Source organism: Dreissena polymorpha, chromosome 2 (genome assembly GCF_020536995.1).
Source record: "Dreissena polymorpha isolate Duluth1 chromosome 2, UMN_Dpol_1.0, whole genome shotgun sequence".
Lineage (NCBI taxonomy): Eukaryota > Metazoa > Mollusca > Bivalvia > Myida > Dreissenidae > Dreissena > Dreissena polymorpha.
Window position 1 is genome coordinate 153,974,531 of NC_068356.1, and position 27,741 is coordinate 154,002,271.

A 27,741-nucleotide genomic window follows, 5' to 3' on the forward strand; every position below is an offset into this window, starting at 1 on the left:
ATAACTTCAATCCTGGATTAAGACCGCTCGGTGTTTAACCTTTTTTCTTTCCGTTATTTCTGCAATCAACCAAGCGTCTGCAAAGCCCAGACTTTCAGAAAATGCAAAAATATGAAAAATTGGAGAAAATCGGCGAAGGTTTGACCGTTTGTTTTTCTACAAGATTAACTATGTGTATAAGTTATATTTGTCTAGCTACAGCGTTTTAATAAACAGTTGTCATTAATTTTTGTTAGAACAATAGTTGTGATTTATGTTTACACTTAGGCAAGAATAGGCTAATTTACACTATATTAACCTCTGTGAACACACATAGTTACAAGGGCTCAGTTATATTGACACATCTTTTAAAATTAAACAATATTTTCACGAATTAATCACAAACATTACACTGTTGTGGTGTAGTTGATATGGATAATGGTGTCCGCTTACAGGGCTTTTTTCCTTCTGTGAGAAGGGCTGTTTTTTCACAAATTTTGAAAATTCCCTTTGCAAATGTTCACAATTTCAAGAAGTTCGCGACTCAAATTTTCACCTCTTAATCTTTGCTCCATCTCTTTTTGAAAAGTGCAAAATAAATTATCTATTAGATCAGCTAGAAGCCAATATTTTGTGCACACATTAACTTGTACCGGAAAATTTTACTCAGGACCGAGAATAAATTCAAGTAAATCGGTCCGATAGACCGACAAAAAATAGCTGATCACAATATTTTAATTCGTAAAAAACGCGCTTGAAAGTGACGTTAATATAAAAAAAGTCAGCCCATTTTCATTACGGTCAAATTACCACACCGGTTTGGGGAGCATAAATAATACCTTATTTCAGTAACATATAGGTTTGGATCACATTGAAATACCATAAATCATGTCAAAAGTCCATATAATTAAACAATAATTATAATAACAATAAATCACAAATAATCCAAGCTCTGCTGAACAAAAATAATTTTTTTCAGATTTATTTCGAATGGTTAGTAGACCGATATGAAATGAACCGTTTTAGTTTGGGACGTGACTCCTGCATTTAGCATCCTCTTTAACCAATCGTATAGGAGGATTGTCACAGCAACAAGTTTTCGCGAGATGACTCCACTTCGAAGAAAACAACAAGTGACAGAATTCTGGTGATTTAGATAACGGACTCAGATGATGATGATGATATTGACAACACAAATGACGACATTGTATTTGATACACAAAGCGAAAAAGAAAACGAAAATAAGCTCCAATGCTACTCGCGTCTGACACATGTGAAATGTAGAGCGAAATAGACTCTTTCAAGTAGAATTGGAGCATATTTTCGTTTTTATTTCAGAGGAAGCTGCACCAGGCCCCTTTTCCATTTCCCTTCTTCCCCTTTGGATTATTTGTGGTTGATTACTTTTTAGTTTTTATAACAATTGTTAAAAATAATATCGACTTTCAACATGTTTTATTGTATTTTAATGTGATCCATACCAATACACATCTAAAAGGTACTCTCTTGTGTTGTGTTTTGCTGTTATAGTTTAGTCGGACAGTGGGACTGACAGAAACTGATTCGGACTAGCAAAAATTTCAAGTCTGTCAGTCCGAATGACTGACAGATTTTTCAAGTTTTGGCGAACCCTGTTATTTTATGTTATTAGCGATTTAATAGGCTGGAAATTCGCTCGTCACGCAGGCAAAAGACATTGATTTGCTTTTACGAATTCTACCATGCCACAACTTATAAAGGTCCTCAGGTTTCCAAATGGGTTGTTATTGTATTGTTTCTGTACATCTTTGGATAAATTTATAATTGCTGAATGGCACTGCATTGGCTGATTTTTAAAAGTAATGCTGTTGAAAAAACATAAAAATCCTAATCACCCTGTACAATTATCAGTTAAATTAAAAACCATTGGGGCCTGAGCGCCACATGGAAGTAGAATTGGCTCATTTATTAATGCATCTCAAAAAAGAGGTAGCGCGCTGGATTAACGGCCGTGTATATGTACAAACATTTAAGGTTTTAGAGTGCAATACAACATTTTGATTTCCTGTTTTTTTCATCGCAAAGTTTCTATTGCCATGGTATTCTGCATCCAAATCAAAGTTACAAAAAATTCCAAGTTGCCAACCTTTTTGTTGCATTTTTTTTGCAAATCAATTTAATTACAAAATTCAATCTTATGAACTGTAATATTGATACATCATGACTTGTGTTGGATATATTTATACATAAATCCCTTATATATGCATTCATGATAGCAAATATGGTGTAACAAATCAAATACAGGAAATATAATCACACAAGTGTTGTTATCTCCCCTCAGAAACCCAGTAATAAATAAAAAACTCTAGTCGTAAGTCATTTTAAATAAAAAAATAATAACAGCAGAAAGAAAATACAAAGTTTGAGCATAGAAATTGTCTCTGACGTATCATTGAAAAATAGGGAAGTATTTTAGTTTCACCACATGCATTTTAAGTTGGAGCTTCGCATGTGAGAGTACCAACGTTTGTACGCATTGATATCTCATAACCATGCTGCATATGAGGAGTTTAGAGCTTCATTTACCCAGGTCAGAACCTAGCAAATCTCTTTTGCAACATAAAATTAAAACAACCACACCTTATGTTTTGCATAGCTGGCTGTTTACTCATACTTGATTTTATCTACTGAAATCCATGTTTCAGGCCATTTTGGTACATATATGTGAAGAGGATTTAGATACACAAATGAATGTTTCAGGAACCTATGGTACTGTGTTCAAAGCCAAGAACCGTGAAAGTCAAGAGATAGTGGCCCTTAAAAGGGTGCGACTTGATGACGATGATGAGGTATAATTGGGACTTTTTTATGCCTCCTGGTAGGGGTGACATAGCAGTTGCACCGTCTATCTGTCTGTCTGTCTGTCTGTCTGTCAGGCTTTCCGTTTTCCAGAGGATTTTTTACACAACACTTTGAGATATTTAGCTGATTTTTGGTATGTGAGTCTACCTACATGACTTACAAATTAAGTGTTAGTTTGGTTCCCGTCCATACATTTTTTAAATTATGGGCCTTGGACTTAAAATGTTTCATTATAACAACCATTTTCTGGATTTTGTTTAAGGAAATGCTAAATAAGATATTCAGCTGATTTTTGGTACTTTAGTCTACCTACATGACCTTCAGATATAGTGTGAGTTTTGTTTCGGTCCCTTGATTTTGGGCGAATTTATTGGCCTTTGACTTAAAGTTTTTAGTTATAACAAACGTTTTCTGACGTTTCTTAGGAAATGCTTTAAAATATTCAGCTTATTTGTGGTATGTTAGTCTACCTACATGACTTTCAGATGAAGTGTGAGTTTAGTTTCGGTCTGTTGATTTTGGGCAAAGTTATGGGCCTTGAACATAACTATTTTCTCTATAATTACTGTTTTCAGGAGGTTTTTTACACAACGCCTTAAGATATGTAGTTGGTATGTGAGTCTACCTACATGACTTACAGATTAATTTTTAGCTTTGTTCCAGTCCGCTGATTTTGGGCAAAATTATGGGCCTTGGACTTAACAATTTTCTCTATAATAACTGTTTTCAGGAAATTATATATGCAACGCTTTCAGATATTAAGCTGATTTGTATGCCCCCCGGATGGAATGATCGGGGGTATATTGTGTTTGGCCTGTCTATCTGTCTTTCATAATCATTGTATGCGTCTGTCTGTCATTGTATGTTTCTGTCCCAAAACTTTAACCTTGGTTATAACTTTTGCAATATTGATGATAGCAACTTGATATTTGGCATGCATGTGTATCTCATGGAGCTGCACATTTTGAGTGGTGAAAGGTCAAGGTAAAAGTAATCCTTCAAGGTCAAAGATCAAATATATGGCTTCAAAGCGGGGCAGTAGGGGGCATTGTGTTACACAAACACAGCTGTTGTTTCTATGTGAGTCTACCGACATGACTTACAGATGAAGTGTGAGTTTCCTTCCAGCAAAGTTATGACAAAGTTTTAGGTCTACGACTTGAAAATTTTCTCTAAAAAAGCTGCTTCAAAATGCAGTAGAGGGGCATTGTATTACACAAACGCAGGTCTTGTATTTTTAGCTCACCTGAGCTGTGCTCATGGTGAGCTTTTGTGATCGCCTTTTGTCCGTCGTGTGTCGTGCGTCGTGCAGCGTCAACATTTGCCTTGTGAACACTTCAGAGGCAACATTTATTGTCCGATGTTCATGAAACTTGGTCAGAACATTTGTCCCATTGATACCTTGACTGAGACTGAGTTCGAAACTGGGTCATGCTGGGTCAAAAACTAGGTCACTAGGTCAAAAAAAAGAAAAACCTTGTGAACACTGTAGAAGTCACATTTGATGCCCAATCTTCATGTAACTTTGTCAAAATGTTTGTCAAAATGATATGTTGGTTGAGTTAAAAAATGGTTCCGGTCCGTTGAAAAACATGGCCGCCAGGGGGCGGGGCAGTATTCCTTATATGGCTAACGAGAAACCTTGTGAACACTCTAGAAGTCACAATTTTTGTCCAATCATCATGAAACTTGGTCAAGACATTGGTTTCATTGCTATCTCGGAAGAGTTCGAAAATGGTCCAGATCGGTGAAAAAACATGGCCGCCACGGGGAGGGGCAGTTTTCTCTATACATGTATGTATATAGTGAAAATATGTGAACACTGTAGAAGTCACATTTTTGGTCCAATGTCTATGAAATTTGGTAAGAACATTTGTTTTCTGGATATCTGGATATGACGGTTGAGTTTGACAATCGTTCGGATCGGTTAGAAAGCATGGCCGTTGCGGGGGGGGGGGGGCGGGGGGGGGGGGGTCATTATCCTTATATTTATACAGTAGTGTTAAGACTTTGTAAGAAATAAGAAGTTGTGTTCAGGTTTGTTCCTTTAATTCAACTGACAATAACATAATATGATATGATGTTAAAACAACGTTACATAAAGTGGCCAAAACCGCGACATTCTGGGGGCCTCAAAATGATTAAGCAACATAAATCAATGAGTCTGATCATGTAAATCCAACAAAAATACATGAAGAACAAATTATTAGTCAAAATAATTATCTCAATTACTGTCAAAGTATCGATTAATCACCAGGGTTTTTTTTCCACTTTTTGGGAAGATAGCCCATGGCTTTGGAATTGGGAATTTTATCGGCATTTTAATGAAATTGGGAAAATAAATTCATTAGCCTTTTTTTCCACATGAAAAGTCCACTGATTAGTGAAATACTAAATTTGATATAACTCTTTATAATCATTCAAATTAAAAGAACAAAATCATATAATACTTTCTTAGATGTAATTGAATTGAAATTGAGATAAAATACGCATAAGACTTATTTCTAAAAAAAAAAAAAAAAAAAAAAATTTTTTTTTTTTTTTTTTTTAAATTGGGAATTTTTTGCCACATTTTGGGAAAAAAGTATACTTTTTGAGATTGGGAACATAGCCGAATTTCGGCTATAAAATCGGGCCAAAAAAAACCCTGATCACCTAAACCCCAGAATAGATTGCACTGTCTTTGAAAGTTCACTTTGTATCACATTTGTAACAATCACATGTTAAGCACATTGTTTATCAACTGTTAATCGCGCTGTTTCTCACATGTTTAATCACAATGTTCATCACTAGTTTCTCTCGGTTTCGCTTCCACATAGCACTTCTAACCGATAGAGTTTTACGATTGGCCTGGTCCCGGAAGGACAGCGACAGAAAGGAGGGGATGTTGCGTGCCCATTTCACAGACATGAAGAGCAATTTTGCGGCCGCCTCGTACCTCTGCTCCACCGGCTCTCTCTGCGCATGCGGGTACATGCTCATGTTGAAATCCACGCAGGTGGTGTACTGGAAGCCGAAGCCGACGGGCGCGGCTCCTGCGCTCTGGTGATGGTACGGCGTACGCTGCGAAAGCGGAGACCAGCTGGAATCTTGGTGAGAAGCGGTGACCGTAGAGCTGACCGTCGGACTATCGCCACGTGACTTTTCAGACACCACAATCGATTTATAATCTTCGCTTTCGGAGCCGGAAGAATGCTTGGAGTCGCATGGCGAGTTGAAATCAGGCATTTTGTGTCTGCGGTGACGGATATCGGGAAACTAAGATCGTCTAAGTTTCCCATCCGCCGTCCGTATGCTCGCTCTTCATCTCTACCGAAGAGACGCTTGTCTGGTCGCTCGAAGCGGTTCCCGCCGGATCGCCGGAGCTCTGCGGCCCCGCGTGGTCGCCGTCGGTGCTGCTAGGATAAGGCGGTTCCGGGCGTTCTGAGTGTCTGCCATAATTAGGCCACAAGGGAGTTGCAAGGTTAACATTTGCGTAGCGGCCTTTGTGTGAGAAGCTGTTCCGGTAAACTGAATGTGTAGGATGTGGCTGCAGGTGGGCGGCGGCCGGATGGTGATGGAGCGTCGGATAAACGCCATTGAAGTGAAATCTAGCGGGTGGTTCGTAGCCAGTACCATGCGGTGACATCCTGTGGGTCAACGGCCGGATAATGGCTGTGGGTGTTTCCAGTACGCCGACCCTGTTCGAAAGGCTGCTTACGAAAGGGAATTCAGTTGCGATGTTTTCGAGAGAGTTGTGTTGGTTTGATTGCCGGTACTCCGATCTTGTCCGGTCAAGGTACTCTCTGTACGGATATGGGGACCGTCTATCGTGTGACGCCCGGGAGCCGTCGTATCCTTCCCGCCGGAACTAAAAGCTGCAAGGTGCTCTCTCGTGCTGCACGGCTGTAAGATGAATGGTATCGACTGGATTATGTAACGCATGTTTATTTCTGTTCTCCATTGTAAGTGGTGTATCGTCAGGATGAAATGTCGTCTGCTGAATGTCCAACCTCGTATCCGCTTGATCATGCTAAGGGATTAAATGTCGTCTGTTGACCTCCTAAACCCGTATCCCCTCGCCCACGCTGCGTATCCATGGGATGAAATGTCGGCTGCTGACTCCCTATGCTCGTATCCCGTTGATCATGCTCGGCCATAAGTGTGTCTAATTTCATGCGTAAATCCATCATGTAAATTTCTGTTTTCACAATTTCATCTTGATTCCGTCAGTTTCAGTGTTGATAAGATTTTTTCGTTAAGTGTCTCTAGCATTTCCACTTTTGTCTCCAAAATTTTCAGAAGTGAGTTGATTTCTATCAGGGTTCCTTTCTCTTTCTTTTCTTCGATTTTCTCCAGCAAAGTAGCGATTGTGCGTTTAGTACCTCCTCTATATGATTGTAACTTCTGTAAATTCATCATACTTCTAGTGTAATAGTCACGGCACCAAAATGTTCAGGTTCATTCCTTTAATTCAACTGACAATGACATAATAGGATATGACGTTAAAACAACGTTACATAAAGTGGCGCGGCGTTACGGCGGCTTTACGTTAACGCGCCAAAACCGCGACAAGTAGAAACAGCTTGTGAACACTACAGTTTAGCATGTCAAGGGAAGTAACTGCAAAATGGCTTTTGAAAAATTATGTTGAATTGACAGAGTTGTCTCCCTTTTTAAAATATTTTTTTAAGCACAAGAAGATGAAGTGGAATTGATTATAAATGATAGTTTTACATTCTAGAAGATAGCAAGCTTTTGAATATGCTTTTTATTGTTTGATGATTCTGTACAATATGGCATTCTTTTGTCAAAGGATTAAAGCGAGACTATACGATTTTTATATGTGTTAAATTGTAATATATTGATAAATACATGTTCCAATAACACAAAATAGGCAAGACATTGACGACAAATTTCATAAAATGCAGCAAAGACAAATTAGCGCCCTGAGCCGATGTGACCAAGATATTTCATACATATTTTCTTACAATAACCGAAGAATTCGTCTTTTTATTAGGATCGGAGTTAGTGTTAGTGTGTCGTATGAATAGACATCGCTGCAGGAATTAAAAAAACAACCATTAAACTAAATTAAGAATCTCATAGTACATGCATGATATACATTCTGGCGAATTTGACTGTACAGACATTTTCGAATTCGATTTCAGAATTAAATATCTGGCTTATTTCGCATTTTTTCCACACATGTTCTTCTTAACTTTTATTTTATATTATTTTGAAATGTATGACCTTGTTAACACTCTAGAGGTTGCAGTTATTTTCCGATCATCATGAAACTTGGTCTGAAGATTTGTCCCAATGATATCTTGGATAAGTTTGAAAATGGTTTTTGTTGCTTTAAAAAACATGGCCACCAGGGTCGGGGCATTTTTCCTTATATGGCTATATATGGCTTTAGTAAAACCTTGTTAATACTCTAGTTCCAATTTTCTCACTTGCAGATTCATTTTCATGTTTAATGTGCATTAATTTAAGCATTTATAGTGTTTTAAGGTACATTCATTTTCATATTATTTGTAACCTTTTGTATGCTTATTTAGATTACAATATTTTGCAAACAAATGATTTTTTACTTTCAAAGAAAAACCTCTGTTGTTCAGGTATTAACAGTGCTGTTCTATATACATTATATTAATGATAACTAATTATTTTCATACGCTTTTTCATCTAAATGAAAGAACATCTTTTTAGCTCACCTGAGCACAACGTTGTGCTCATGGTGAGCTTTTGTGATCGCCTTTTGTCCATCGTCCGTCGTGTGGCGTCAACATTTGCCTTGTTAACACTCTAGAGGCCACATTCATTGTCCAATCTTCATGAAATTTGGTCAGAAGATTGGTCTCATTGATATCTTGGTTGAGTTCGAAAATGGTTACGTTTGCTTGAAAAACATGGCTGCCAAGGGGCGGGGCATTTTTCCTTATATGGCTATAGTAAAACCTTGTTAACACTCTAGAGGCCACATTTATTTTCAGATCTTCATGAAACTTGCTCAGAAGATTGGTCTCAATGATATCTTGGATGAGTTTAACAATGGTAACGTTTGCTTGAAAAACATGGCTGCCAAGGGGCGGGGCATTTTTCCTTATATGGCTACATGTTGTATGGCTATAGTAAAATCTTGTTAACACTCTAGAGGCCACATTTATTGTCTGATCTTCATGAAACTTGGTCGGAAGATTCATCCCAATAATATTTTGGACGAGTTCGAAAATGATGCCGGCCATGAAATTTGGACATATCTTGGAAGAGTTAAAAAATGGTTCAGGTCTGTTAAAAAAAAACATGGCCGCCAAGGGGCCATTTGTTGTTCATTTTTCATGAAACTTGGTTAGAACATTTGTTCCATTGATATTTTGGGCTGCAAAGAACAGGTCATTTCTTTTTATCTCAGGTGAGCGACTTTGGGCCTTTCAGGCCCTCTTGTTGATGGATGTATTTAATTATTTACGAGTGCAACAACCCAAACTGCTCTAAATGACTTCAAATAAAAGCATGAAATGCATCTCCAAAACTTAAAATATGGCCATGCTAGTTTTTGGAATTCAATGTTTAAGTTTATCTTTATGTTTTAAACAGTTTGATTTGGTAATTATTATAAAACAATGCTTGTCTTTAAAAATATCTGTTCACAGTACATGGAAAAATAAAAATATTATTCAGTTCATGTTGGTGTTGTATACAGTTTGATGCAGCTATTTGTTTGTTTTCCAGGGTGTCCCCAGCTCAGCTCTGAGAGAAATCTGTCTTCTGAAGGAACTCAAGCATAGAAACATAGTCAGGTACTGTACAATGATGCATATTCATTGACATGAAATTGTGTGCTCAAGCATAGAAACATTGTCAGGTACTGTACTGTATTCATTGACATGATATGTGTATTTTGTGGTTTTCAAAAAAATGACTTTTTGTGGACACGTAAATTTGTGGATATCTGAATTTGAAAAAAAGGATAGGTATTTGGTAGGTCATTTTGATATGTGTTTGTGTTAAATTCGTTGATCAATAAAAACTCAACAAAAATAAATGTCCCACAAATAACAATAATTTTACCATATTTTCTTTGGGAAAGATCAGCTGTACCAAGATGCAATCTTAATAGACAACATATTGTAATAGAAAATGAAGTGAGTTATTTAAAAGGCTATCTCTTTCATAATGATTTTTCAAAAGAACATATCAACAAAAAACTTACTGGAACTTTGAATTTGAAGTCAAGTTCAATCCTTCAATGCACATGATTGATGTCATTGAATACTGTCAAAACTTCTTTGTATTATATGTAAAACTTCCAAAGAAAGATAAACAGACGTTGAGACTTCAAGTTTTCAAAAGAAAATGGGAGCTCTAGTGTAATCTCTGTTTGAAAGTATTCTTTCACCTTTTGAAATTTCTTCAAAAGGGGAATGTTTCCAAAAGAAAATGCAAATCAAAGTGTGATCTCTTTTTGCAAATATTCCGTCTCCATTTTTAAGCTCACCTGAGCACAGCGTTTTCATGGTAAACTTTTGTGATAAACTGTTGTCAGTCTTCCTTGTAAATACTAGGGCTGTCACGATACGCCGTGAGTGACTGCCGTATATAGTGGTACGGCAACACTGTATCGCGGTACGTACCGCGATATTTTACAGAATATGTATCTGTGAAGAAAACAGCAGAATAACAAGTTTTACAAACTTTATTAAACTCAATAATCAGAAAACACTGGTATCATAGTATGACTAGAAACTGTAAAAGAAACTGTAATAAACTTGATAGAAGTAGTCATTGTTATTGTTATTGTTCGCGTCTTTTTCTAAAATGTCCGCCATGTTGTTTACAATAGCTGTGACTACGATCTGTGTAAATCAAACGCTTCAAGGGCATGTTTAAAATGCGGAGTCAGCGGGCCCAGTATTGAAAATCCGTAGCGTTCTGACTCTTCCTCGACTTATTCAGAATCTTAAGATAACATGATTCGGAAGTGCCATGCTTTGAAAGATCGATATACTAAAGAAAGAAAATAAGAAATAGAATAAACATCTTTTGGATAATTATGAACTTATTTGCAAAGGAAATCTGTCCTTAATTCCCAAAAAGGTACGGACCCATACATCGCCGTTTTTTAAACGTGAAAGTTAAACATCTACAAGTGGAAGCGCTTGCTTGACCTGGATATTAACTGATTATTTATTTAGCCCTTTTGAATCGCTTCTACATTTTTTAAAACGATATTTACATCAAAATAATTATGTAATGTATTTATATCTGTGCTAATATAATAATATTAAAAAAACCGGTGCAGCAACGCCGTACCGCGGTGCGATTTTTTTCACGACATGCACCGCGATATGCCGATATACCAGTGAATCGTGACAGCCCTAGTAAATACTCTAGAAGTTACATTTCTAGAAGTCACATTTTTTGTCCAATTGTCATGAAACTTGGTCAGAACATTTGTTTTAAGCTCACCTTAGCACAATGTGCTCATGGTCAGCTTTTGTAATCGCCTTTTGTCCATAGTCCTTTGATTACCTTACAAATCACTGTCACTGTCCTTTCTGTGTTCTGATAACCCTTACCCTGTCATTATCACTGAATCCCTGTGTTCTGGTTACCCTGACCCTGTCACTGCCTTCTCTGTGTTCTGATTACCTTGACACTGTTACTGCCTTCACAGTGTTCTGATACCCTGACACTGTCACTGCCTTTTCTGTGTTCTGATTACCCTGACTCTTGCACTGGCACTGTCTTCTATTTGTTCTGATTACCCTCTCCATTTCACGGCATGCTCTGTGTTCTGATTACCATAACGCTGTCACTTCTAGACTTAATTTATGCACTCTGTGGTTTGTGTTCCAGACTGCTTGATGTGCTCTGTCTTCCAGACTGCATGATGTGCTCTGTGTTTCAAATTGCATGATTTGCTCTGTGTTTCAGACGTCATGATGTGAATTGTGTTTATACTGCATGATGTGCTCTGTGTTTCAGACTGCATGATATGCTCTGTGTTTCAGACTGCATGATGTGCTATGTGTTTTCAGACTGCATGATGTGCTTTATGTTTTCAGACTGCATGATGTGCTCTGTGTTTGAGACTGCTTGGTATGCTCTGTGTTTGAGACTGCTTGATGTGCTGTGAGTTTGAGACTGCATGATATGCTCTGTGTTTGAGACTGCATGATGCGCTCTGTGTTTGAGATTGCATTATGTGCTCTGTGTTCTCAGACTGCATGATGCGCTCTGTGTTTGAGACTGCATGATGTGCTCTGTGGTCTGTGTTTCAGACTTCATGATGTGCTCTTTGTTTCAGATTGCATAATATGCCCTGTGTTTGAGATTGCATGATGCGCTCTGTGTTTGAGACTGCATGATGTGCTCTGTGTTTCAGACTTCATGATGTGCTCTTTGTTTCAGATTGCATAATATGCCCTGTGTTTGAGATTGCATGATTAGCTCTGTGTTTGAGACTGCATGATGTGCTCTGTGGTCTGTGTTTGAGACTGCATGATGTGCCTTGTGTTTGAGACTGCATGATGTGCCTTGTGTTTGAGACTGCATGATGTGATATCTGAGTCAGACTGCTTGATGTGCTCTGTGTTTCAGACTTCATGATTTGCTCTGTGTTTCAGACCACATGATGTGCTCTATGTTTCAGACTTCATGATGTGCTCTTTGTTTCAGACTGCATACTATGCTCTGTGTTTGAGATTGCATGATTAGCTCTGTGTTTGAGACTGCATGATGTGCTCTGTGGTCTGTGTTTGAGACTGCATGATGTGCCTTGTGTTTGAGACTGCATGATGTGATATCTGAGTCAGACTGCTTGATGTGCTCTGTGTTTCAGACTTCAAGATTTGCTCTGTGTTTCAGACCACATGATGTGCTCTGTGTTTCAGACTTCATGATTTGCTCTGTGTTTCAGACCACATGATGTACTTTGTGTTTCAGACTTCATGATTTGCTCTGTGTTTCAGACCACATGATGTACTTTGTGTTTCAGACTACATGATTTGCTCTGTTTCAGACCACATGATGTGCTTTGTGTTTCAGACTGCATGATTTGCTCTGTGTTTCAGACCACATGATGTGCTCTGTGTTTCAGACTTCATGATTTGCTCTGTGTTTGAGACCACATGATGTACTTTGTGTTTTAGACTTCATGATTTGCTCTGTGTTTCAGACCACATGATGTACTCTGTGTTTCAGACTTCATGATTTGCTCTGTGTTTCAGACTGCATGATGTTCTTCACAGTGACAAGAAGCTCACATTGGTGTTTGAATACTGCGACCAGGACCTGAAGAAATACTTCGACAGCTGCAATGGAGAAATAGACCAGGACACTGTTAAGGTACACTTTGTAACCAGGGCATATTGTATGCTCTAACCGAACTGAACAAGTACTGCTCATGGAGAGCTTTTTTATTGTCTTTTGTCTGTGGGGCATAGCTGTCTTCAACATTTACCTTGTTAAAACTTTAAAGGCAAGATTTATTTATGGTACAATCTGATTAGATATTGAGCTGATTTTTGGTATGCGAGTCTACCTATATGACTGACTGATGAAGTGTGAGTTTCGTTACGGTCCATTGATTTTTTGAAGTTATGGGCCTTTTACAATTTTCTCTAAAATAGCTGCTGTGTGGGTTCAAAGCGCAGTAGGGGCATTGTGTTCAACAAACACGCATCTTGTTTATTCTTTTAAGGGGATGGGTGGAGTTTAATTTTTGGTGAATAGGGAGAATATACTGTTGGCAGATAGGGAGGTTGGATGGAGACCAAACATTTCCTGACAAGAGGGCCCATCAAGGCCAAGGGCCCTAATGCCTTCACCTAAAACAAAGGAATTAAACTGGTTTGAATATTAAAGGTAATGGAGAAAACAATTAAAATTTAATTTCAAGGCAATATTTTATTTTATTTGAAATATCACTTCTGTCCAAGGTCTGTACCTTTGTCAAATATCAATGGGCTGTAATTTGGTCATGATTTTTATCAATTGGGATATTGCTGCTGTGTGGCTTCAAAGTACAGCAGGGGACATTGTGTTTCACAAAAGCAGCTCTTTTTTTTGCTAACAAATACTTCAATATTTAGATAAATGTTTTCAATATTATATTTACTTTTTTTAATTTAAAAGACACCATTCCCAATAAAAAAAAAACCAAAGGACTGCCTAAAATTACCAATTAAAGGTTTTCACATACAAAAGTTTCAATAAATAAACCATAAGGTTCATTTCCCTATCAAGCCCTTAAAAATTGAGTTTGTTTGTCTGTCAGTTTATTGGTTAAAAATGTTATATTTGAGTTGTGCTGTGGGAAATCAGGGCTAAATGCATGCATCATCCATAGCTTGTGCAGTCCACTCGGGCTAATTGGAATGACACTTTCTGCTTGAGTTTTTTTCGTTAAAAGGAAATCTTATCTTCGAGACTATTCCAGTTCAGGCGCAAAGTGTCATCTCTGATTAGCCTGTGAGGACTATGCAGGCTTATCTGGTGTGTTATCTTAAGCACATGAGCCGTGCTCTGTGAAAAATGGGTTTAATTTTTGTGCGTAAAGTGTCGTTCCAGATTATCCTGTGCAGTCCACACAGGCTAATCAGGGATGACACTTTCCGCTTCAACTGTATTTTTGCTGAGAAGTGACTTTCTTTAAACGAAAAATATCATAGAAGCGGAAAGTGTCATCCCTGATTAGCCTGTGTGGACTGCACAGGCTAATCTGGGACGACACTTTACGCACATGCATTAAACCCCCTTTTCACAGAGTGCAGCCCACATGCTTAAAACTCCCTTTTCACAGAGTGCAGCCCACATGCATTAAGCCCGGTTTTCCCAGAGCGCGGCTCATTTTAACTTTGTATTTCAAAGAATAAGTTGCTGTTTTTCTTTCATTTCAGTCCTTGTTTTTTGTTCCATTTCACTATTTTCAGTCTTCGATTTCACTCCGTTTAAGACATAACTTTCGTTCAATTTCAGTCATAGTTTTTATGCTCCCTTTCGAAGAAAAGGGGATACATTTGTATATAGTTTTTGCACTGTCCGTCAGTCTGTCACACTTTTCGTGTCCGCTGTCTAATTCAAATAGTTTTCATCGGATCTTTACCAAACTTGGTCAGAAGTTGTATCTAGACCATATCTAGGTCAAGTTCGTATATGGGTCATGCCGGGTCAAAACTAGGTCACGGGGTCACTTAGTGCATTTCAACTTCTATCAAAGCGTTTATTGGGGGCATATGTCATCCTATGGAGACAGCTCTTGTTGCTTCTATTTCACTATTTTCAGTTATTGTTTTTATTGTAGACATTCTTTTCATTTAATTTCAGTTATTGTTTTCTATTCATTTCAGTCATTTATTTTTGTCCTATTTCACTATTTTCAGTCATGGTTTTTGTTCCATTTGAGACATTATTTTCATGCCATTTCATTCATTGTTTTCATTCCATTTTTAGACATTATCTTCATGCCATTTCATTTATTGTTTTATTTCATTTTAGACATTATTTTCATTCCATTTAATTCATTGTTTACATTCCATATCAGTCGTTATATTTGACCCATGTCACTACTTCCATTGCTTGTTTTCACTCCGTTTCAGTCGTTCATGTACCAGCTGCTGCGTGGACTTGCCTTCTGTCACGTGAACAACGTTCTCCACAGAGACCTGAAACCACAAAACCTCCTCATCAACAAGGTATTCACCATGCACCATAGGGCGGTTTTTATGCTCTCTGCAAGGGGAGGAGCACATAGTCTTAGCTTTGTTTGTCTGTCTCAATGCTAATTTAGATGGAAATGAGTTAGCCTGTTTCTGAAAATTTCCCAATAATACCTTCCATCCTACTTGATGTCTGTCTGCTTGTGCGTCCTTTTGTCTGTCTCACTTTTTCTTTTCGCGCAAGATATCAGACACTTATATCAAAAATTGATGAAACTTGATAATTTGAATTGTGCATTTTTGTCAGGTTGTTCTGGTTCAATGATTTTTCATGGAGTTATTGCCTATTGATTATGTTTTGATATTTAATTTATATTTTTCAGTCGAAATCTAAGAAAGATATTTACTTATGGATTTTTCGTTTCCATGCAAGATCTAGGATACCAAATTATCCAAAAGTTATGAAAATTGATAGGCAGCATCCATATTAAGCTGACATGTGCATTGTCAGGTCATGCCAGTCAAATAATTTATAAGGGAGTTTTTGCACCTTGATTTTTAGCGAGGCTGTTTTCGGAGAAAACCCGAGGTTTTGTCATAGCCTGCTCGTTGTCCGCCGGCGTCGTGCTAAAGCCTTTAGCTCTAAAATCTAAAATCAAAGTGCTTCTACCTACAGCTTTGAAACTTCATATGTAGATGCACCTTGATGAGTTGTACATGCCACACCCATTTTGGGTCACTAGATCAAAGGTCAAGGTCACTGTGACCTCTAAAAAAAAATTTAAAAAATCTGACAAGCTTTCGCAGCTGAGCGTGGCACCCGTTATGCGGTGCTCTTGTTATTATGTCCTTTTTAGTTTGACTATTCATAGAATAGTTAGCCTATACTACTCACCATTTGTTGGCATCTGCATGATGCTTTGCCTGAGGTTAATGTTCGTCATCTCCATATCATTGTTTCTGTTACAGCTATTCAATTGAAACTACACACATGTTTTCAGGGACATTGTTTGAGATCACTGATCAAGTTCCATCTGACTTCCAATTAAGTAGAATTGTGCTCGTTTTTGTACAGGTATCTAGAAATTTACATTAGGTAAACATACAACATCTCCATAGGTGTCTTGTTCTGATAAAACTGGGCATAATGCATGTGCGTAAAGTGTTGTACCAGATTAGCCTGTGCATTCTGTACAGGCTAATCAGGAAAGAAACTTTCCGCTTAAACTAGATTTTCGGTAAAAAGGGACTTTAAACGAAAAATACCATTAAAGCAGAAAGTGACGTCCCTGATTAGCCTGTGAGGACTGCACAGGCTAATCTGAGACAACACTTTACGCACATGCATATTGCCCAATTTTCACAGAACAAGACACATAGAATTGTTTCTACTACAGGCACTAATTGAAACTGCACACATGTTTGAAGTAACCGTATGAGGTCTGTGTCCAAGTTCTATAACTATGGGCTGCAATTTGTGAAAATTGTGCACCATTTCGTTCTTTTGTATTGAAAATTTTGGCTAATGTTTGCATGTAATTTAGTTAGCATACTGTAGGTTGTTATTCACCATGTATATTCACAGAATGGAGAACTGGAGTTGGCTGTATGTCTCTCTTCACCATGTTTATTCAAAGAAGATAGAATGAAGTTGGTTAGCTGTATGTTTCTATTCACCATTTATATTCACAAAATGGAGAACTTTAGTTGGCTGTGTGTTTCTATTCACCATGTGTATTCAACGAAGGGAGAACTTAAGTTGGCATCCTGTATGTTTCTATTCACCATGTATACATGTATATTCACAGAATGGAGAACTAAAGTTGGCTGACTTTGGACTGGCTCGGGCGTTCGGGATACCTGTGAGATTCTACTCTGCTGAGGTAGGCAGGGCTGAGTCTGTTTGTTGTGAGCTTAACAATCAGTATAACCTCAACCTCACACTGAAAAAAAAACAACTGGGTTTAATACATGTGCAATTATTGTCCCCTACCGGTTGCACCACTGTGAGTCTGTCTGTCACACTTTTCTGTATCCTGCGATAACTTCAAAAGTTCTTCATATTTTTTTATAAAACTTGAAACATGGATAAATGGCAATATGGACATTATGCACCTCATTTCATTTTCTTCCTATGTCAAAAATTCTGGTTGCTCTGGCAACAAATAAAAAATCTAAAAAAATCTGACGATGGTGGAGCTGGTAGGGGACACATATTGCTTGGCAATAGTCTTGTTTGATTTGAATTAATAACTAATATACCTGGTTTCAAGGCGTTTCCATTTTTCTTGTTAACAAGAGTTACAGCTTAATTCAAGGCTACACTTAATACATAAGTAAAATGGTTTTGATGTGTTTTGATTACATACTTTGAAATAAATTTCTGTGGTATTAACAAGTACAGTAGACTCTCTGTAAACCGGAAGGTCTGGGGACCGGCCTGATCGTCCGGTTTTCAGAGAGTTCCGGTTTACCAAGAGTAGACATATTGCCTAAATATGAACAAACCATATACCTTTACATGTACCATGTGATAAATGTACTCATGTAATGTTCATGTTTAAAGTATTCTTCAAAATATGTGTTTTTTATTAGATTAAAAGCAAAAAATATTCCAATCAGACTTGTTTTGATTAATCCCAAAGTGAGCGTTTTTGCTTTATACATGTACGTGCATGTCCATGCGTGCGTGAAATGTGTCATATAGAAAAGTGAGACTTGTTCGATTTTGCTATAAATAGCTCTGCATTAATTAAGTTTATTTGTTACAAATAGGAAGTGCCAAACTTCATAGACAATTTTGACGAATAACGACACATATACGATTGTTGTGGACACACGATTTATTATTCAAGACATAACACATTTCACAAAACATACACACACGCAAAAAACAAGACATTCATAATCTCAGCAAGTCTTGTCAAAACCTACACATGCACGAAGTTCACGATTTCTTGAAAAAGTCCGAGATCACTGCTTCAGTGCACATGTCTAAAGAAGATCACAAGAAAGTGATCGTCGCAACGGCATGCATTAATTTTGTAATTAAATTGTTTATCATAAGCTTAATAAAACTATCGCGTCAATCACTTTTTGGTGTTACAGTATGTTTATAATATACATTCACAGTTTGTTTTACATTATTTAATCGGACGTCAAAAGCCTGGTAACGCCTTGACAACTGTATGGTATGTTTAATCCGATAATCGATAATTGCGCGAGCAGAATGTGTGACACCGCACGCACCGTGCTGACTTGGTAATGTAATTTACACGCCTCGGGCATCTTGAGAATTAGGACCGTCCGGTGTACTCAATGTAATTTACGTTGAAAATGACAAAATTCAAGGAGATATTCGTTCAGTTTCCGGTTTTGAGAAAGCTCGGTTTATTCAACATATTTTAACAAAGAAATAGAAGGGGAAAATACGGGACTGGCCCGACCATTCGGAATCGTGAGATTTCCGGTATTCAGAGAGTCCGGTATTGGCAGAGTCTACTGTAATGGATTTGTTTCATTGTTTGAATTGGGCTGTCATATTCTTAAAATCAATCACAAAAGGATGTTGCAAGACTTAAATCCACATCGAAAGATCATGAAAAAGAATTGACCTTACACAAAAATTGACTTAAATGCTAAATTCCAGGCCTGTAATTCTTTTTGCATGCAACACTGTCAAAACTTCCACATATATTAAGCATTCTAACACGACACGCGACTTGTTTTCTATAGACAAAGAAGGAAATCAAGTGTGGGTTATTCTGCAATAACTTATGGGCGGAGCTTAATGTTTCGAAAATACTTCCGAATAAATAAAGAAAATATTGCAGTAAAATGCACGTGCTAAAACCCGCTCTAAAAGAAATGTAATAAATGTAGCATGTATATAAATGTAATGAAACAATAAATTGTATATTTGGTGATAAGTGGCATAACCACGTCTACAAAGAATGTTATTTGTTAGGAAACATAATTCAGAAAACATTTATAGCATGTCAGCTTTTCAGTAGCATCAATAAACGTGACGTCATTAAGTTTTTACGATTGTTGTTTTCAATGAAAGTGATGTCATTTGCAAAATATTTATGAAGTGCTTCGCACTCGTGATTTAATTCCTACGCATCTATACTCCTTTCTGTGGGTTATTCGACAACAAACCATGATAGAAAAATATTATTTTTTAATTACCTCCAAAGTCAAAAGTCTTGAAGTTTATAAAAAAAGTATCGGTTTTAAAAATGAATGCAAGTCCTGATTTTATACAAGAAACATTGAAAAAAGGCTCAAAATGTAAACATTTGAGCCCTGTTCTGGGATGACTGGGCTTTACCCATATACATTAAGTGTCATCCCTGATTAGCATGTGCAGTGCGCAATGGCTACTCAGGGACAACACTTTCCGCCTACATTGGATTTTGGCTTAGAAATGACACGATTACAGAAATAACATTAAAGGAGAAAGTTTTGTCACTGGTTAGCCTGTGTTGACTGCATATGCTAATTGGGGGTTATACAATATTCTTATGCATTAAAAAAATCTTTACCCAGATAAAGGGTCACTTTCAGTTTTAAGCAAGTTAATGCCACCCCTGCTTTGTACAAGAACTATTGAAAATATCCTCAAAATGTGAATATTTACCTCGATCCAGGTCGTGACGCTGTGGTACAGACCCCCAGACGTGCTGTTTGGTGCCAAGATGTATTCAACCTCTATTGACATGTGGTCAGCTGGATGTATATTTGCAGGTAGAACAGGCAGTAGACTATACCATACTTTACCTAGTATAGCGAGAGATCCTGTATAATGCGCACTTATTTTCTCCACGCCAAAATGGAGAAAAAATGATTGCAAGTCAAGTAAACTAGCAAATCAGACCGGAGATGGCTGCCATTTTACTAGTGCTCAATCAATTTTTTGAAAAGTACACTCACTCAACTAAAGAAAGATCTATTGCTTAAAAGCAGACAGCTGTAATCCTTTCATCCCCCCCCCCTCCCCTCACTCCCTCACCTTTTACTTGTGGGGCTGGACATCGTTTGAAATATCTGTTTGAATTAAATATATATTTGATAATAGTCTATTGACAATGATGTCTATGCTCAAAAACCTTTCTTACAAGTAGCACATTAAGCAATTCCTTGTATTTAGTTTATTGTAAGGAAATGTCACCAGACTGAATGGGCAACCCTGTCCTTTAAGAATCATCCATGTTATACACCAACCCATTCTAAGACTAGTCTGCGACTCAATACAAGTACTTCAGAGTTTTCATATATCCAGGCTTAAATGGTGCTTATATCATAAACATCTTGCTCTTAACAAGGAATGATGTAAAATATTGTTGTTTACTTCCATGTTAGACTGCATTTTCAAGTAATTTTAGTATATTACACTCTTTAAGAATATTTTGTATTTAAGACCAAAGTCTAATAAACAGTTGGTGAATATTGGCCCTGTACCTTTGACGATCCTAGATTTTTTCCTAAAATAAAAAAATGCATGTCCTTTAAGTCTGAAATAATGTAATGTAATGTATTATATTAAATATGACACGATGACTTGGTTATATGTGTATGTATTTCCTGTATGACCCTGTATTTGACCCCGGTAACTCTGGCACCAAAAGCGCTAATCATACCCTAGACTAACAGATCCACTCATGATAATCGTTACTTTATCGTATAAGAAAATTCAAATATTTACATTGCCACATTGATCTTTTCAACTGCTATGCTTGCATATAATTGTGATAACAGCTTATTTAATTCAATGAGTCAAAAGGGAATGGGAACCGTGTAAATACAAGAATATTTAAGATTAAAATAGTATTTGCAATATGATTCGTGGCTCCTTGTGTTTCAGAGATGGCCAACGCTGGCAGACCCCTCTTCCCAGGGAATGATGTCGAGGACCAACTGAAAAGGATATTCAAGTAGGTCTTAGTTTAAGTTTAATGAATCATTTTACAATTATGATCTAACATGAACTTTTTCAACTTAAATTCGCATCAAAAGCTTCCTTACCTCTTACTTTTGAAATGTTGCTTAATTTTTAAAATCATTATTTCTCTTCGGGTATTACTTGTTATGTTTTTTGTGTGTGGTCGACTGATCCACAAATTAATACATACAAATCAGAAAATTCCAGATGCAACAAATTTCTTGTGTTTTTTTTCTCTCCAAAATCAGAAATCTACTTATTGATATGTCCACAAAAAAGTCATTTATTTTAAATACTGCATGTAATACATGGTAGTGTACGGTACTGTTTCAGATTGGGAATATATAACTGCATGTAATACATGGTAGTGTACGGTACTGTTTCAGATTGGGTGTATACAACTGCATGTAATACATGGTAGTGTATGGTACTGTTTCAGATTGGGTGTATACAACTGCATGTAATACATGGTAGTGTACGGCACTGTTTCAGATTGGGTGTATACAACTGCATGTAATACATGGTAGTGTAAGGTACTGTTTCAGATTGGGCCTTTACAACTGCCTGTAATACATGGTAATGTACGGTACTGTTTCAGATTGGGCGTATACAACTGCCTGTAATACATGGATACATGGTAGTGTACAGTATTGTTCAGATTGGGCCTAAACAACTGCGTGTAATAGGTTGGGCCTATACAACTGTGTGTTATACATGGTAGTGAACAGTACTGTTTCAGGTTGGGTGTAAACAACTGTGTGTAATACATGGTAGTGTCCGGTAGGGATTCAGATTGGCATATACATGTTACATACAGTTGTATATGCCCAATCTGAACATGGTAGTGTAAAGTACAGATTGCAGATTGGGTGTGTAATACATGGTAGTGTACGGTACTGTTTTACATTGGGCGTATACAACTGTGTGTGATATATGGTAGTGTATGGTACTGTTTCAGACTTGGCCTATACAACTGCGTGTAATACATGGTAATGTATTGTACTGTTTCAGATTGGGCCTATACAACTGTGTGTTATACATGGAAGTGTATGGTACTGTTTCAGATTTGGCCTATAAATCTGTGTGTAATACATGGTAGTGTATGGTACTGTTACAGATTGGGCCAATACATGTGCAAGTAATACATGGTAGTCTATGGTACTGTTTCAGATTTGGCCTATACAACTGCGTGTAATACATGGTAATGTATTGTACTGTTTAAGATTGGCCTATACAATTGTGTGTTATTCATGGAAGTGTATGGTACTGTTTCAGATTTGGCCTATACAACTGCGTGTAATACATGGTAGTGTGTGGTACTGTTTCAGATTGGGCGTATACAACTGTTATACATGGAAGTGTATGGTTCTGTTTCAGATTGGACATATACAACTGCGTATTATACATGGTGGTGTATGGTACTGTTTCAGATTGGGCATATACAACTGCGTGTAATACATGGTAGTGTACAGTACAGTAGCTGTTTCAGATTGGGCGTATACAACTGCATGTAATTCATGGTAATGTATGGCACTGTTTCAGATTGTTGGGGACACCTACAGAGGAGACTTGGCCAAACATCTCTCACCTCCCAGACTACAAGGTGAGACGAAACTTGATTGTTCTAATACTGTTGCAGACCACATTTAAAGTCTGTGTAAAACATAGCAAACAGTCCAGATAAAAAGTACAGTTACTTTTACAAGCATCTACACATAACAGATTAGTTTCTACATGTCTCAGGGGAGCGACCTAGGGCCTTGGAGGCCCTTTTGTTTTAAATATTATAGTTTAATTTATTGATACTTTCACATCATATTGTTAGCAAAATATTATCATTTTTTTAACAAGTCCTTTCAAGAATTTGTTGTGTCAGCCACATGTTTTGTTATTTGTTTCCCTCATTTCTGCTGCAGCAATACCCATTGTACCACGTGAACACAACGTGGCAGCAAGTAGTTCCTCGCTTGAATGTGAAAGGCAGAGATCTGTTACAGGTAACTGCTGTCGAGTTCCTAACTGGGAATTGCAATGTGTTGTTAATGTGCTGCCATGAAATAGATACCATGTGTTTCTGGGAACCATGATTTGCACCTTGGTTTAAAGGGATCTTTTCACGGTTTGGTAAATTGACAAAATTGAGAAAAGTTGTTTCAGATTCGCAATTTTTCGGTTTAGTTATGATATTTGTGAGGAAACAGTATTACTGAACATTTGCTATAGTCTAATATAGCCATTATATGCATCTTTTAACGATTTAAAAACCTGAAAATTATAAAGCGTTGCAACGCGATATGATTGAATAATTTGGAGAGTTTTGTTGTTAACCAGGTTTTCCGAAGGAAAAAACTGGTTATTAGATTGGCGAATGCGGGCGGGCTGGCTGGCTGGCTGGCTGGCTGGCTGGCGGGCGGGCTGGCGGGCGGGCGGGCGGGCGGAACAAGCTTGTCCGGGCCATAACTATGTTGTTCATTGTCAGATTTTAAAATCATTTGGCACATTTGTTCACCATCATTGGACGGTGTGTCGCGCGAAATAATTACGTCCATATCTCCAAGGTCAAGGTCACACTTTGAGTTCAAAGGTCAAAATTGGCCATAAATGAGCTTGTCTGGGCCATAACTATGTCATTTATTGTGAGATTTTAAAATCATTTGGCACATTTGTTCACCATCATGGGACGGTGCGTTGCATGAAAGAATCACGTCAATATCTCCAATGTCAAGGTTGCCACGACTAAAAATATATTAATTTTCAAACAAACTTACAAAGGGGGTTAATTTTGTTTGTTCATTTCAAAAGTTCAGTTTGAGTTGTCTCCCTTTATCAGATTTTTTTTCACAATGAAAACCTGGTTTTGTGACAATTTTGTCCCTTGTTGTCGTTTAAATTTGTGAAACTACGAAGATTGCTTATATAAGGTATAAACTACGCATGCTATGTATGCTTGGCAGGATAGCTCAGTTGGCTAATGTGTTTTTACTTCAGGATTACGGGGGCCACTGGTACGAGCCCTGATGTGGTCTCCTTTTTTTTTCTTTTTTTAAATTTATTTTTGATTTTTTACTGGAGCTTTTAAAATTTATTGTTTACATTCATCAATATAAAGCATTTAATGACACACTTCAAAACATGCCAAAATCTGTGAAAAGGCCCCTTTAAACTAAGACTTGTTGGTTACTTGAAACCAAGATTTCTTGGCTAGTTTAAATTCAGACTTGCTAGGCACTAGGAACCAATGTTTGTTGGTTAATGAAACTCAGACTTGTTTGTTACATGTAACCAAAATTTGTACGATAGTTAAAACCAATTTAGACTTTTCAGATACTGGTATCTTAAGTTATTTGGTTTCTGTGAATAATAATTTATGGTATTCTGGGGACCAAGATAAAGATTTGTGTGTTACTGGAAACCATGATTTGTCAGTTGCATAGCAACAAGGCTTTTGGGGTCACTTGAAACCTAGATTTTTGGGGTACTGGAAACTAAGATTTGTGTGTTACTGGGAATCAACATTAAAATTGGTGGTTTACTGAGAAACAAGATTTGCTGCTCCTGGGAACCAATAATTATTGGTAACCTGAAACCAAGATTATTGGGTAACAAGAGAGAAAGATCTGTAATCAGAGGGAACAAATATTTATTGGTTACTGGGGCTTGATTGGCCATTGTCGGCTGGAGAACTACTGAAATGTACCTGGGTAAGAACAAAATATTCTAAAACGTACTTTAGCCAACTTTTATTCCCGCACAAAATCGGATGACGTTAAACGCGCTACAGAATACAAAACAAAATTCTCTTTGAACAAAAACTGCCACAACATTATTTTTCTCAGTATCGGTTTCGATAATATAGAGGCCATTTTTCAAATATTGACATAAATATGCACATATTTTATTTGAAAAAAAAAAGCTGACAAGGACCAATTTCGATTAAGAATTCCTGGGTTCATTTTAGTTTATTTTCCATTACCAGGGTACATTAACACATACCACAATGAAGAATGGAGCGTTACTGGATCCAAATATTGTGAATAAGCAAACATAACTGGAAACTAACATTTGTTGGCTACTGGGACTGAGATTTTTGGATTACTGTAAGATTTTGTACGATGGTTAATAGGATTTTATGTTTATGTTAGATATTTTGAAATCCTAAATCTTTTGGTACTGGAAGTCTTGAAACCAAGATATGTCATGACGGTTGTTCAGATCTTACTCAAATTGAACCCCTAAAAAAGCATGTTGAAAGTAGTGTTTGAAGTGCTTCATTTGTGGTGTGACAGGTATATGACAAACCATTCGACTAATACATATACCGGTATTAACTTAAAAGGACGCTTGACAAACTTTTTTCAGAAATTATTTTTAGGTTACAGTGTTTTCTATTCACTTTAGAGAACTTTTTTTCAGAAATTATTTTGTATAACAGTGTTTTCCAAGTTATTTAGACAATTTTTTAAAGAAATTATTTTTGTGTAACCTTATTTTCTATTCTGTTTACTTCAGAGACTACTGGTGTGTAACCCTAGCGGTCGTTTGTCAGCAGAGGAAGGTCTTCAACACGGCTTCTTTAGTGACCTTAGTCCGTCCGTCCGTCTGCCTGCTGACCCCTTCTGACCTCCATAGGGCGTTTTCATGGTGACAAGTGAGGTAGCCTGGCCTGGAGGCCTGTCTAGAGGTCAGGACGTAGACAGGGTCATCATTATGACACCTGATCAGCAACAGATCACACAACTGGAGAAGCAATCTTATTTATAAATTAGTGAATACTGTGAAATCATTTATATTTGTCACCTTGAAATATTTATGGTATTTAAAAAAATGACTTTTTCATGGACACGCGAGTTCGAGGATTTCTGATTTTTTTAAACAAAGAGGAATAAGAGTCAGGGCTTTTTTTCCTGTTTTTGTGAAGCGGCCTTTACCCCCCCTCCCCCCCCCCATCTACCCCATTGTGAAAAAATGAATTGTGAACTGTTAAAAAATGTGAAAAAATGAGTCACAAACTTTCAAAAATTGTGAAAACTTTGAGTCAAGAATTTCTTTAAATTGTAAAAATTTGAGTCGCAAACTTCTTTAAATTTTGAAAATTTAGTTGCTATTTTCCCAAAATTGTGAAAATTTTAGTTGTGATTTTCCCAAAATTGTGAAAATTTTAGTCGCGATTTTCCCAAAAAACGGCCATTCTCACAGAAGGAAAAAAAGCCCTGAGATTCATTCATTTTCTGATGTTTTTGTGTTAAATTTGTGGATTAGTCTACCCATGAAATCAATGAACATTAATGTCCCATGATTGATAATGATAATACAGTAAATTTGCAGGGGAATAGAATTAACATCAGTTAAAAACTGTCATTTTTGTGAAGTATTGATTTTGAGAATTTCAAGTATCATACAAGAGAATATCGACAATTAACGCACAAAGCTTTGCATTTTTCATTTTATTTTTCTCATGAACTTAAATTGCCGTCTGGATGAATCAGGAATTGTTTAAAATGTCTCACAAGTGAACACAGGCTCTTATCATTTCAGTGCATTGTGTAGATGGTTGTACCATTAGTTGTTGTAATTGTGTATTTAATTTTGTACTGCATGTGTTGTAATCATGCCTGTGCAGACTTCATAAAGCCCCGTTTTTCAAGAGCGAGGCATGTATATGAATCAAAATCAAACTCATGTAATCGAGCGTCATCGAATACCATGAAAGTGGTGATTACAGAAAAGCTTATTGTCTCCGCTCAGAAATATGAACAGCTCGCCCAAGCTTGTGGTTGACGCTTTCTACGCCTCTGAAAATAAACATATTTGAAATGTCCTTAGTTTTCTTTAAGTCAATTATGCCAGGTCTGATAATAAAGATCTCTTATCAACTCTAGAGCCTGTATCAGCTATGGTGTTCATGTTGAGAGCATCTTTGTGGCTAAAATTCACGAAACAAACAAATGACCTTTAAGTTAATAAATGGGTTTATAGATATTTATTGTTTATATGTTTTGTCAGTTAGGTCAATTGACTTTTTTTGTCAATTTGCAAATATTCCTGTGACACGAGTACATATGCTTTCGTCGTAATTTAACTTGTGAAATGTGCAATAAAGTTTTAACAAAATATAATGATAACTCGTGCATTTGTAATGTCAACCATTGTATGTTTTTTTTGGCGTAGCTGTTTAACCCAGCTTTTCGCTTTAAATAACCCTTATATAACGCCAGCAGACCCGAATGAATAAATTCGAATATTTCATTGGCTGATTTGAGAGAAATTCACCCAGACCTGTGGCTACATCACTGCGTCTGGGTACAGCGTATAGGATGTAAAATTATTCAG

General features: G+C 37.1%; 3 protein-coding genes across 4 annotated transcripts in view; all 3 read left to right on the forward strand.

Moving 5' to 3' along the window:
* LOC127869526 (cyclin-dependent kinase 5-like) overlaps positions 1-27,228 on the forward strand; it is a 159,672-nt gene extending 132,444 nt beyond the window's left edge. Inside the window, exon 12 of the transcript XR_008044657.1 lies at positions 26,093-27,228. The gene's annotated coding sequence lies outside the window, so the exon portion shown is untranslated. The remainder of the gene's footprint in view (positions 1-26,092) is intronic.
* Positions 1-27,741, forward strand: part of LOC127869521 (cytochrome P450 2C31-like) — a 149,296-nt gene that overhangs the window by 62,193 nt on the left and 59,362 nt on the right. The gene's annotated exons all lie outside the window — the stretch shown is intronic.
* On the forward strand, positions 66-27,228 carry LOC127869525 (cyclin-dependent kinase 5-like). The gene is made up of 11 exons (XM_052412162.1): positions 66-138; positions 2,719-2,807; positions 9,538-9,605; positions 13,038-13,155; positions 15,408-15,503; positions 17,276-17,350; positions 20,120-20,216; positions 21,334-21,403; positions 22,954-23,014; positions 23,328-23,408; positions 25,921-27,228. Exons 1-11 carry the CDS (start codon positions 102-104, stop codon positions 26,029-26,031), a joined length of 903 nt encoding a protein of 300 aa, XP_052268122.1. The 5' UTR covers positions 66-101; the 3' UTR covers positions 26,032-27,228.